The sequence below is a fragment of the Teleopsis dalmanni genome, chromosome 2, assembly GCF_002237135.1.
Source record: "Teleopsis dalmanni isolate 2A chromosome 2, ASM223713v2, whole genome shotgun sequence".
In the NCBI taxonomy this organism is placed as follows: Eukaryota; Metazoa; Arthropoda; class Insecta; order Diptera; family Diopsidae; genus Teleopsis; species Teleopsis dalmanni.
The window spans coordinates 227,367,668-227,381,760 of record NC_051847.1 but is presented as its reverse complement, the minus strand read 5'-3'; the positions used below and the strand labels follow the sequence as shown (position 1 = coordinate 227,381,760).

General features: G+C 30.8%; 2 protein-coding genes across 3 annotated transcripts in view; one reads left to right on the top strand and one right to left on the bottom strand.

Moving 5' to 3' along the window:
- Nucleotides 1–14,093, top strand: part of LOC119678368 (octopamine receptor Oamb) — a 107,510-nt gene that overhangs the window by 36,887 nt on the left and 56,530 nt on the right. The gene's annotated exons all lie outside the window — the stretch shown is intronic.
- LOC119676863 (cullin-3-like) lies at nucleotides 1,761–4,007 on the bottom strand. Its single transcript, XM_038088122.1, has one exon. The coding sequence runs from the start codon at nucleotides 4,005–4,007 to the stop codon at nucleotides 1,761–1,763; it is 2,247 nt and encodes a 748-aa protein (XP_037944050.1).

The window sequence follows — 14,093 nt, the reverse complement described above, 5'->3', positions numbered from 1 at the left end:
TAAGAATGGGGTCGGAGAGAAAGCCGAACAGCATATTCAACGCAAAGCCGATGATAACCAGGCACAGAGGTAGGCCAAGAACAAGATGGGATGAGAACGTGTATAGTGATGCAAGAACGATTGGAGAACTGAACTGGAAGAGAGTAGCAGAAGATAGGGACAGATGGAGGGTGGCCAAGGTTCATACTGGACTGTAGTGCCAAATAAGAAGACGAAGAATAATACATATTTTCTCTTTTCAATATAATTAAATTTTATTTAAATTTTAAAACAAATTTAGTAAAACGTATTAAACTAGGAAGAAGTAGAACATAAATGAGTAAAGTAAGCTCAATATAGAGCCTTGTAAATATAAGAATTGTACTTACGGATTATATATACAGTAGTATGAAGACTTAACTAAGACAATTATAGTCATAAATTTTTGGAAAAAAAACTTGCTTTGTATTTTTATTTCTTCAATTCTAATAAAAATTATTATTATCACTTTTCTTAACAAAAGAAGTCTAAAATAATTTGTTTTAAAAACTTTGAATTGTATGCAATATTTGACACAAAAACTTGCTTTAAAAAAATACAATTATTTATTTATTGTTATATCTAATAATATCTACCATTTCAGACCTTAGATTTGACTAACTTATATCTACATCTATCACACTGTATCTTTCACATATGTAAGTGCGATTATAGTCGCATTGGTAGTCGTCCAGCAAACAGCACTATCAACTTTGGAAAAAATTGATGGCATTTATTAAGTTAAGCCGATTAGGTGAGAAGTGAGTGTAGTTGGAAGATTGATGCTTCCCTTCCTTATCGCAAGTTATGTTAGTCTTATCAGTTTTGTACTTATATTTTGTAAAACGTCTACCCGTCATACCCTTTTATGAAATATGAAATAAAATTGTTTTCTTTCTATCACATAATGAAAACAATATTTGAATAATTTAATGTCGTTGATTTTGTATTTTTTTACGAAATTACATCTGCACTCTTCTCAGAATGCCCCTCAGAAGCATTCTGCATTCTCAGTAGATGGAATGGTTGTGCATGTAACCTTTTCATGAAGCAATAGCTGCAAGGAATAACAATGAGACAACAATTACGCAAATATTGGCGTTAAAGGGCAAATAAACAAGTTCCTTGGAATCCCAATAGAAAGAACTTACACCTACATTATTCAACTTTAACATTTCAAGTTGTTTCGAGGTATAATTTTAAAGTAATGAACAGAGTAGAGGATTCACGGTACTTGTGGTCATATTGAAAAGTGCACTATGATTTAACTGTTGAAAGAATTAAGATTTCAGTACAGTAGATTTGATGAATAAAAAATAATGCATTATAATATGGATCAGCTGCAAACAAAAAAAATATAAATAAAAATATATAGCAAAGGCTTCATATATGATTACTTATAATTTCCAGATGAAACTAAATAAGCAATAAGAAATATAAAGTTTAAAATCCGACCATTTTTTCCAGGATTATTGCAGAAAGCTCCATAACATAGATACTCTCTACTGTTAAAGAAAAAAACAATTTTGATTAACTTTTAAATAATTTTATTCCAAAAATATATAAAGAAATATTTACTGAGTAGCAAAATAAAATTCACAATTTTTAATTTTATATTTACTGTATAATTTTGTCCGTGGAAAAAAATTATTGAATGCACAAAAAAATTCACCGCTTGCTTTTTCTATATATAACTATTACCCTGTGTGTTCTCTTCAAGACCCATGGTTCCCATAAATATTTTAAGCAACGTATATATAAGTATTGCGATCCTTATCAGCACGCACTAAATAGTCCTTCGAAATAAGACTATCAATTTCACTCTTAATTACCACAACTGAGGGCACAAAACGGGACTTAACTTGATTCATTACTTCGGACACTAGATTAGAATGAGTCATAGTCTTTGACGACTTCATAATGCGCACAATAGCAGCATCGATCTCCACTCTACGATCCTGTTCAGACGACTGTTTAACTACCTTACGGTCTACATGTGCATTATCATTGCATTCATAATAGCTCATATTGTAAAATGAGACCCTAGAATATTTTGACCAGTAATCAGAATTTAGTGTGAATTTATCAGATGGATTTGCAGATTTTGAATGCGTTTCGCTGCTACGTAACAATAAACGCTGACTCTTCTTACCCTTGGCCAGAAACGTCAAAGCTCGGAACAAATCTTTTTCACTCAAGTCAGTTTCCTTTGATATAGTCTCGTACGAAACTACTTTACTCTCATTAAACAGTAGCAATATGCACATCTGTGCTGTGGTCACATCAAGCACATATCGACGATCATTACCACTACCTTGGGTTTCTGCATTAATATTGGCACTTAGAATTCCAGTCGCAAATTGTGGCTGCAAAATCAATATTTTTCCAGGATATTTCTCTAAATACACTGTTTTGAAGGTTTCGAATGCGATTTGAAGGTCAGTTGGAATAATGCAGTTTGGTGATTTGCTAGGAACTGGCCAGTAAGCCGTAGTTAACACACTAACTGCTAAATCGAAACTAGGAGCAGGAAGTCGGCGATGAACACACATATCCTTGAATTCGTCATTTATAATTTTCGATAGGGTTCTATCTTTAAACATGCCATCTAAATTTTTTGTGTACATGTAACCGATTTCAGTTTTCAAACGACTAATCATGTTTAATTCGAGATCCTCTATTATGTGTTTGTGAATAAGTAGGCGTCGAGCTAAATGAATCTGATAGAATCGCTCGAAAATGTCTTTGTCTTCTAGATACCGATGTAATACCATAACATTGTCAAGAACCAAATTTGTTTGTGTTTCATTTTCGCACACACTTCCCTTTACTAATTCATCGTGTATATACAAAGAAATATATTCAGCAGATGACCGATTCATATTCACCAAAAACTCCATATCGTTCATCACTTGACGTCTTAGCGTCGCGTTATCATCAAACGAACGTAGAAGTATCTCTTCAAATTGATCTTTCAGACTAAGCAGCGTCTTAACAAAGAAAACAGCATTGATTTTAGAATTTTCCTCCGGTATAAGAACTTCACTTTGCTTGCGTAAGTATTCGGAAACAGTTTCGGCGATTATTTTTACACCCTCTTCATTGATCAACTGAAATACCTTATATAAACGAGCTAAATCTTCGTACCGGCTATGTTGCAACATACACCACACTCCAGTCTCAGGCATATCAATTAATATACGAATATTCTTTCTAATAAGATTTTCTTCAATCACCTTTATAATGAGCGGCTCAGTTCCCTTGTCCAAGTAGTTAGTGACACGATTGCATTCCTCAGCTATGTGATCTTCAATTTTCGATAAAAAGGCGCAGGCATCATTGGCTGCCAAGTAAATTTGAGACTTTGCTTTGTAATACAAACCAGAAGCAGCCAAATGATGATTTTCAAATATTGAAACATAATGTTCACGAGAATCGATACCCATTTTAATAAGCATTTCGCAGATATTACGAACAAGATCCTGGTTGATCAATTTACCACTGCGTTCCTCATCTATTAGTTCCAGCAAATTATCACGTATGGCATCGCGTATTTGTTGCTCCCGAATAATGTGATCGCGGAAAAGCAATAGGCTCAAGTTATAAGTGCTGACTAGACCTCTCTGCTGCACATGTATGCGATCCAAGTACATCAAAATATCGCACATCATACCGGTAGTAAGCTGATAATCTGCCCATGCCTTATTCAGATTTAGCAAAAAATTGTTCTGTAGACCGTTTTTGATATTAGCGAGAACGTTTGTTTTAAGATGATCGGCGACAACCTGTCTATAGACGATATATAAACGTTTGCCTTGCTTGTGAAGCACTAGGTTGTATGTGCGGCGATACAATTCTTCAAAAGTGTACTTAGTGCCCTTATATCTTTGTATCTCCTGGAATGCATCCTTTAAGGTATGCAAAATGCCATCCAAAGCCGTGAGATCTAAATGTGGTGCAAAATCAGCTAAGATCATGCATTCATCCATGGTTGCAGATTCGTAGGAAGTACTTTTTGAAAAATTTTTTTTTGTGCGCCAAAAGATATATGTATGAGAAATTGAGGAAAATATTTACTACCCTAAAAATATATTTCATTAAAATGATTTAATTTTTATTTTTTGACAATGATAAGTTTGTTGTTTTAAAAATATAATTTGAAACTATCCAAATCAAATACCGAAAACTAAATGTTATAAAAGTCTAACAAAAATGTATTGTTTGTCATAACTTAAGTACTGATCATGGAAAAATCTATTAAAAATCTATTAAAAAGATGTATTAATCTATCTATTAAAAATCCATTAAAACTTGACTTTAAAGACTTTAAAGAAAAAGTCATAGTTTGACATCATTAATTAATTAGTTGATATAAAGAATATTGGCTTATATAGTTGATTCTATAGAAATGTCGAAATGTCGAGAGAATTCCAGTTTAAGCAGAACATATTTGTAATTATTTTAATTGAAATTAAATGGCAAAATTCTCCAAATTAAAATCTAAAAGGAAAATATGTGTATAATTTACACGCAATTATTTTGCTATTGTTTATTTTACATTTAAACAACCAAATTAAAAATTATATTAATAACATTAAAAAAACTAATTAAAGAATTTAATTATATTTCGAATTCATATTTCAAAACACACATAGCATATTTTAAATGTTAATTAGCTGATATTAACAAATAAATTTAATAGAAATTGGAATTGAAATTGGAATTCAGAGTACCAACTACTGCCCACCTATAAATTTTGGCAAAGCAACAATTATTACAAAGATTTAACAAAAACCATTCGCATGATTAATGACCGCAAACTAATTGCCTTCTCCTGATGGTCTTTATTCTGCGCCGCATATCAAGGATAATGTAATGACAACAAAAGAATATAGCATTTTGGGCAAAAAGCAATAGATTGTCTGCCATCTTTCACCAAAATTCGTTTTTGTGACTGCTGCAAACCTCGACAATAGCTCACGAGACAGACTTTGAAATTTATTGCCGTGCGACAAATTCAGCAGATGACTAATTGCAATGCTGAAAGGAAAACGAGCTTCTCTGGCTAGACTTATGTATAGTGTGGGTGTGGGTATGGGTGTGGGTGTAGATGTGGATATGGTTGGATTTTTATACATTTCAGATCGTTATAAGCATTTCACATTTTATTTAGTTCAACTTGCATGGAGATAATGCAACACCTTCAGACAGACTAGATCCACCTATATTTGAATTTTTCAAATTCCATTACTTTTTTGTGATTAAATGACTGTTAAATTATTATAATGAAAATAAAAACAGAGAGCTCACTTGAATCATTTAGTAAATCCATCTATTGTTAACTTAAAAAACGTTTCCTTAAGTTTTTATTCAATTTAATTATATTTAGAATCTTACCTCAGAGAAACTTCCTTAAAAAATTTTATTGATTTCCCTTAATGAAAATAAGTTATTTTATTTCCATTATGATTCTCTATTAAAAAAAAAATTATATGATATTTACAAAGATAAATATTTTGACAGAAAACGCATTAAAATAGAATAAACTTAAAAATATCATATGCCAGGTATTTTTAATAATTTTTAATTACATTCAGACATTAGAACAACAGACATGCATAGAGATCTAATAATCGACTCAGTGAAAAAATATATCAAGGACAGAACCCTAAAATTACTCACAAAAGTTGATACGTTGCCTATCCCCGCCCTAACAAACCTTAAGTCCAACTCAGGGTGCACAGAAAGATGTGCTGATTTACGGTCCGTCATCAGTTAAAAGATAAATGATAATAAATCTAGTATAGTTAAAGTTTAGGTTATTAGTAATCTAAACGATCCTCAAGACGAATAATGCTGTATTATCAAAATGTTGGGCACCTTATCAATTCGCAAGGTTAATGTCTTGAGGTCATACCACTGTGAATACTGTAAAAGCAACTAAGGAGGATACGATGCATATATGACATACTTTTACTGATGGGATTTTGAATATCAATAAATCAATTACGAATATGGAAAGGATTAGTACCCACAAAGGCCTAGAGCACATTTTAACACTGTTTATTTCATTATTTAAGAATGTTTAGTAAACCATATCACTTTAATAGTAAATCTTATAAATTTTAATATGAATGACTATACTATGCTGTGTTACTTCTTCAAATTAAAAATATATTCAAGATTCTATCCCTCAAAAGAGCAGGATAATGATCAATCGTTGTTTCTTCTTTGTACTCATCAAGTAATATGATGAATTAGAAAATCAGAAGTTTTTGATATAATCACATAATATAGAAGCACCGATATTCACAAATAACAAATGCTTAGTTTCTGACGCAATATGAAATACGATAGGGATCGGGCATACTTATCGATAACATCTTCGAAGATATTTAAAATTGTTTTAGAATATATGATTGAAGTACTCTATAAATTATATTACTGACTTCAAAATAACAGCATATCAGAAATCAAATCACTCATCAACACTCAAACACACTCACAATATGTAAGCAGCGCCATCTATAATAGATCATTGCAATAACAATTAACTTAAAAAAGAAACGTTTTTTGTTAATACCTTTTAAAAATATGTCCTAAGCCTTGACATATCATACTCGTATTTTAGAAATTCTAGTCTTATTGATAGTTCTAAGCAGAAATACTTGGAAAATATATAATTTACGCTTCAAAATCAATGTGGTTGTATATAAATGATTTTAAAACGTAATAATTTTCCACAAATATTTGCTGAAAGCGATAGTAAGTAAATTCACATTCATTTTCCGTGCGTGTCTTCCTCTTCCTGTCGGTTTTCCTACAGATCTGTTGTAATTTTGCGTTTAATGAATTTTTTGATTTATGCGTTTTTGCGTTTTTCCCGGGCGCTGGAACCGTTTTCTATCTGAATTTTAACATTCAAATAATTTTGTTTGTGTTGTGTAGTTGCACAGTTTTTGTGTAAATTCAAATGTGAACATTTTGGTTGGTGTTCGCGTTGTTCTTCCCTGGTATGTTCAATATTTTTAATTTCCCACAAGAATTAAAGTTGCAACATTTCATTAGTTTTCTGTTTCGTAAATCACAGCATGTACGGGAATTCTGAACAAGAAGTGTCCTGGTGTGTTGGAATAGTCTAATGCGAAACTCATGATTTACTTCATTCAAATTTCAAAATAAATTCAGGTATTTTATGCAATTAAAGCGATTTGTTCCATATTTTCGCTTTCAACAATGAAAATGTTTATATAAAAATTTTCAATAGGAATTTTTCTCATATTTGTAGTGTATTTTTAGCCCAGTTAAGCATTACATTAAAACTAAGGAATTTTGGTCAGAAATCAACCTATCCCGAGCAAATTTATTTAAGAGAGTGGGAATTATTACGAAACACTGCCCGTTGGGGGGGACCTACCGTGAGGCTCAATATCAGGATCTCCTTGCACTGTAGACATTGCATGGAGAATGAAGAAGAGGCATCACCAACACACCCTCTGTTTCAGTGTCCTGCTTTCGCAAAACATAAACTCTCCCACTTAGGGTCGCACTTTTTCAATTCTTTAAGCTAAATGTGCTAAATTCTATTTTCCTAGCTCGTGTTAATGGCTTTGTGGGCAGTACTAAATAGTTATAGTGACAGGTGTCAAATTCTTAAGGATATCACAATGGACCTTATGGTCTAAGTGCGTCTACGGACGGCCCCTAACCTAACCTAATTTACTATTATTTACTATTAGTATATTAATAATACATGTTTGTTTCATTGAAACAAAAATATTTACAAGTGAATCCATTTTCTCTGACTTAATTACTTTAGTAAATAAAGTTATATTCATTTTTTTTGGTTTTATAAGAAAACAAAATAAAATAAAATAAAATAAATAAATTTAGGTATATAATAATATAGAAATAAATGAAAGAAATTACATCAATCAATTCAAATAAATTAAATTATGGCAATTTTTTGTGCTCAACTTTAAGTTATCGGGATAATTCAACGAAATTGCCTTAATTCATTTCGGTTGCAATTAATTAATGATAAATTAATGATAAATTTGTTAAAGTTTCATCAAGTACAATTAAAAGGGTTCAACAAGTTTAGTTACTTCTTTCGTCCTTTATTTTCTTCCTTATTTGTTTCTCTTGACGCGCTTCGCAGTGTCTTTTGCCGCCGCAATTTTTGGCTAAATTTTCCGCATTAAATATTTACGGTCAATCATAATCCGTTGGGATGAAAAATGAAAATAAATGGAAAATTACTTTCCAACACTGTTAAATACGATAAAGGAAAATTTTAAATATCCTGCTGTCCTTCAAATTGGATTTGCAACAAGTTGCCTATGTATGTACATAAATTTACTTTCCGGAGCACGTACCATCCATGAGCCATGTACCATGTACCATATACCATGTGCCAAGTGCTTATTTTCCTTTCTGCTGAAGCCCTAATATTAAGTTGATTTGCTGAAAAACCTAAATCAATGGATTCTCTCCTTATTGCTTATGTGTACATTTTTTAAATTGTATTATTTTTGAGAAACAATTTCATTTTATTTTCCGTATTTCACTGTGTTACTGTGTTACTGTGTGAAAACTTATAAAAAGCATTTGCTATTAATTTCGGCCGAAAATTCTAAGGAACCGAGTTATTACATGAATAATTGATTTATATGTATTCAAAAGGGAAAAAGGAAGCTGAATAACTCGATTTACTTTAAGAGCAAATTTTCTTTATGAACTTATTATGTTTTTTGAAAATGGAAGTATTTAAATTAAATATTTAAATTTAATTATATGTAATGTACTCGTAATGAGCTTTACAATAAGACAGCTTCAAATCCTTTTATTGGGCGAGCGCAGCATAAATGCTTATTGAATTCTTACTACGTATGAATACTTGAGTACTTAAGCTCTTGAGTTTATATGTGAACATCTATATTGTTGTTGTGATGTATGTTTGGAACTGTGTATCGTAATAACATTGATTGGATAAAATATGTCCCAATTACAAAGAAGAAACAAAAATTAGTAAATAAATCTGGCTATTGGTCACACTTACATGATTCAATGTGAAGGTTTTTTTAAATCAAGATCAAACTCACTTGGTTTTTTCAAAATTGTTAATGATTTAATTAACGTAAACAGTTTAAGTAAAATTTGATTAATAATTTAATAAATATTTGTTTGAATATATATAAGAGGGAAGGTTAGATTAGTGGCAATCTAAACTAACCAGTTGGAGTAGTAGCCTTGGTATATCAAAGCTCACTTAAGTACAAATAATAGCCTGTTTTGGGTGATAGAACTAAAGGAGTTACTAGAAAGTAATGTCTCAAACATTTTCAGCAGTTAACATGCCTTTAAGAGATTTAAATTTAACTTTGAAAAAATGTAAAGTACATATATCGTACGTATATTATGCTCTTATAGGTCATAAAAACAACCACAGTTTTCATATAGAGGAGACACCGAAGCACCCATTGTATCTTTGTTCAAATTTGTCCAGAATTAAGCTTATATTTTCATATGATACTCTTTATATATGCACTTAACTTAACTTTTCTATTCACTTTCTGGATAATAAACTGTGTAAAACAACAGAAAGCTTTTTACTTTTATAAATAACAGGACACACAATTCTTTAACGCACTCGATGATATCTCCAACATTAGTATTGGATAGATACTTGCATATATCAATAAGTCCCGTTGGTTCTAATATGATTATGACTATCTTTCCACAAATAATTGCGAGGAATGTTTAAATCAGAATAGTTAGCTAATTGAAAAGGATTTGATACTCCTTTCACTGCACTTACCTACCCACAGAAATGTATACATGATGATTACAAGATTCTATTTATGCTGTTTATGACAAGTCACAAACTATTTTTTATTTTTTTTTAGGATAGGATAATGAAAGTGTGAAAATCAATTCTAAAAAATCGATTGACATTATTTTTTCAAAGTGTAAACGCAAATCATATTAAGCGCAATTCAGTCAAAAGTCGTCATCATCAATCACCAAGTGACATTGAAAGCAGTGACAACATAGCTAAAACTCATATACTTGTATGAAAAAAATCGTTTATTCAAAAACCATATATAATAAATTGAAATAATTTAAGAGGTCCTCAGTATTCAAATAATATCACAGCTACATTTTTTTATATGCGCAGTGTCTATTTCACTCCATAAATGATGTGCACTTAAACTGAATTCACAAAAAGTCAATTGAAAATGCTGAGTAGTTTATTCAAAATAGAATCCTTTTTTTATTCACTTACTTTTTTACACTATTGTTTGGTATAGTTTTTTGTTTATCAACAAGGATTTTTTTGATTGTCTGACTCACTGGCTGAGAGGATATCTTCGAGTGTGTACATCCGGAAAAGGGGCAATACTGAATGAATTACTAGATACTTGCTAACTGGTTTTAGTCTCACGCACTTTTCAGTCATCAATATGTCAAAAGACAATGTTATCAAAAACAAAAAACAAAAACAAATTTCAGAAACAATAAAACCAAAAAGGCTCTCAATACAATTTTGTGAATCCTTACTATTGACGTTTTTCAGACATCACATAACCTCAAATGGTTTTATGGCATTTTTTTTGTTTTATTTTTTTCTGTGACGCTTACAAGGACTTCATGTAACGCACATAAACTATAAAAGCTCACACACATACCTATATATATACATATATATATGTGTGTGTATATAGTCAATGTTGCTTAGTACTCACTTGAAAGTGTGCGTTGAAATCGTATAGAGCGTATAAAGCGCATCGAGAGTTTCAAGTGCAAATCTTTTATAAATTGACACACATTTAAGTTGAATTAATTGAAAATAACATTCAATTTCCTAAAAAATTGTTAAAATTTGCAGCACAATTTTTCATACTCAATTGCTTTTGTGCATTTTAAGTGCAACATGAAAACATATTTCAAACACTGTGTTTCCATAAAATATTTGAGTTTCAGTTTTCCAATTCCATTTTTAAGCAAATAAATCATTATTTAAGTTTAGTGCTTCGAATGGATACGATTAAAATATATATATATATCAGTGGAACTGACACACGTCATTCAAATGTTAAATGATGCTGACATTTATATGTGTATCAAGTGCTAATAGAAATGTAATAAATCATTAGACATTGACATGTATTGCGAAAAATTAAGGCGAAATTTTTCTGAGTTTATTTTTGTTACTTTTTTTGAAACAATTTCTTGCTTCTAAAAGCAGCTTCAATCACACTTCAATACATGAAAGCCAATCGTATCAGAAGCTTTAAATTGTTTTACGACATTGATCGGAAATTCATCAGCTGTGAGATAAAAAAATGTATCGATATGCTTCAACACTCTAGAGACACATTGAGTTGTGAAAATTTCGAAATAAATAGCAAATTGATATCTAACATATGCGATAACATAAAGAAATTTAAAAAAAATAAAAATTTGAAAAATGTTTATAGAGCGAAGCCTTGTAAAGAAAGCAATCAAAATTGACAGCTTAAGGAAAGTTAATATTACCCGTGAAAGAAATAAAAATGAAACCAGCAAAGCTATGGCAACAAATTTGTAGCGTGCTTTTCGGCGCATCTTATTAACTTATATAGGACAAGACATTCACTTACAAAAAACTTAAATTAGAACGAATACAATAAAATACAAATAATGCGTTCATATTATTTTTATAATAAATACATTAAAAAATCAATAAGAGCAAAGCAAATTAGGTGAAATATTTATTTTTACTTTGGGCTCTGTAGAACATTTTCCGTACTTTTATTAGGTGTCACGAATAACTTATCTACTTCTGACTCATTTTATTAAAATTTAAAAATTCGTAAAATAATGCGAAATGTTACACTTGTTTCTCAAATAATATGCAATGGTAAAAAATACACTTCAAGAAGAATAACACTAACGGTCAGTAACGGAACTATGGTAAAGTGAATGACCACGTATATCTTGAAAAACATTTTATTCGAATATTTACAGTAGTTTATATAAAATATTAATAGAACTACTACTTCCTGAATTCTCTGTCCTTACATCATTTTGTATACACTTATACAGCCTAATATGACAGGAAAACGGGATTTCAGTTCAAACTTCAGTAAAAGAATTTCTACAAACGCTGGAAGAAGTTTGCCAGTAGTTTTGTTACTTTTAAATCACATGCTATTTCGGTTTTTTCGATGTCCATCACTTTATTCATGCTAACGAATCTGAATTTAATAGTTCGAGCCTCTAACTATCTGATTAACTATATCTTGTATATCAATTTCTTGTGGCTTCATACCGCTTTTCAACATTTACTGACATATGTGAACAATTCTTATTAGAATGGTCGAGTTGAAGTTAAGTCTAAAGGATGCTAGCAGTCCATTTTAAGTTTTAATCGGTTAATGCATTAAAAACAATGATTTTGGGCGTTAAGCACATGTAAATTACTTTTATAATTTCTTTTGCTATTGAATGATAAATTATTTTAGACTGTAATTTTCATTAGAGGATTTCTCAAGGATTAGATATAATCTAGCTCTTTTGAATAATGCCAATCAACGTCTCAACTTAGCGGTTCACTGCAGAAATAATTTTACTTTCATTTTAAATAAAAAAATCTTTTCTATTATTCCTATTCTTGATCTCCATTTGAATTTAAATTTTGTGAAAGTAGCAACATTTGGATTATTTTATAATATTTTATATTGTTCTGAGGATATCCTTGTTGTTGCAACATCTTAACTTTAATACATTGAAGATTACTTGAGAATTTTTTTTTTGCTTAATAGCTTAAAGAAAATAAAAAAAGTTAAACAAAAAACAAAACAAAACAACGATTCTTTTAATGGTAAGCATTTTGTGTACTTCGCGGCGTTTAGTTGCGTGTGTTGGTTAGCGATTATTGCACAATGTGGCAACTCCGCTTAAGACACAGCCATTGTAACAAACTTTGGAAACATTTTGTTGAGTTTGTTTTTCTTTCCTCAAAGTCAGCTGCTCGACTTTATTTTACCACAGCACATTTGCATTTCAGCATAAATCTGTACTACGTTTGGTTGTTGCAGGCAGCGAATTGTGGCAAGTGCTGCTTGGTACACTACCACCAAGCTGCATCTTTGGCTTTGTTGATACTTGAATGTATTGCTGCGACTCTGCAATCTGTAACGTGCACAGCATTCATTTATCAAACTTTGAAGTAAATGACATTTTAAAATTTATCCTCACGTAAATTCCATTTTTTTTGTCTTATTACATTTGAGTTTACTTGCGGAAGGTTAAACTTAAATGTTTTGCTAAAAACGCTATAAGCAAGTCATTGAAGTCTGACTTCATTGCTGAGAAAGAACTAAAAATATATTTATCTCGTAATAAAATTCATTAAATCAAACTCAAAGGTAGCTAGGATCTCCTTCATTTCATAGCCCATAGCCCATAGCCCATACCCCGTAGTCCCTTGGCAGCAATGTGAAGGTGCATCATTGCATCTTTACATTGCTGCTTTATATAAAGCATTTTAGTTTAAAGAACCTAATAAATGGAAATAATATTACTTTTCTTTCAATCTCTTCCTTCATCTGATACATGAACTGACATGCGCTTTCTTTCAGTTTCCTGTATCAGCTCCTGCTGCTTCTTGTCGCTAACTTCCGTTCTCTTATGCGTTTAATTTTTTATTTACCTTTGTCATTTTAGATATTCAATTGCGATTTAGTTGAAACAAACTTTTTGGTTGATGTCTCTTCAGTTTCGAAAGCATCCTTTTTATTTGCAAGTTATTGTGCTTAAGTATTTGATATTTAATCTTTATAAATCCAGAAAGCAACACAAACACATACTCCTTCTCTTCTTCTTACCCGAATTTTGCACACAATTTTATTTTAAATGCGAGTTGCTTATTTTTAATATGTAATTCAGTGGAAAACTTTATCTACTTCAATGGAATTGTTTGCGAAAGTTTTCAACTTGTAATAACAGAAAGATTACATGGCAGTTAAGTTTCCGAAGTTGTAGAAATTATTTCGATATTAAGTTCCGTAGATACTTCTTTCAAAAAG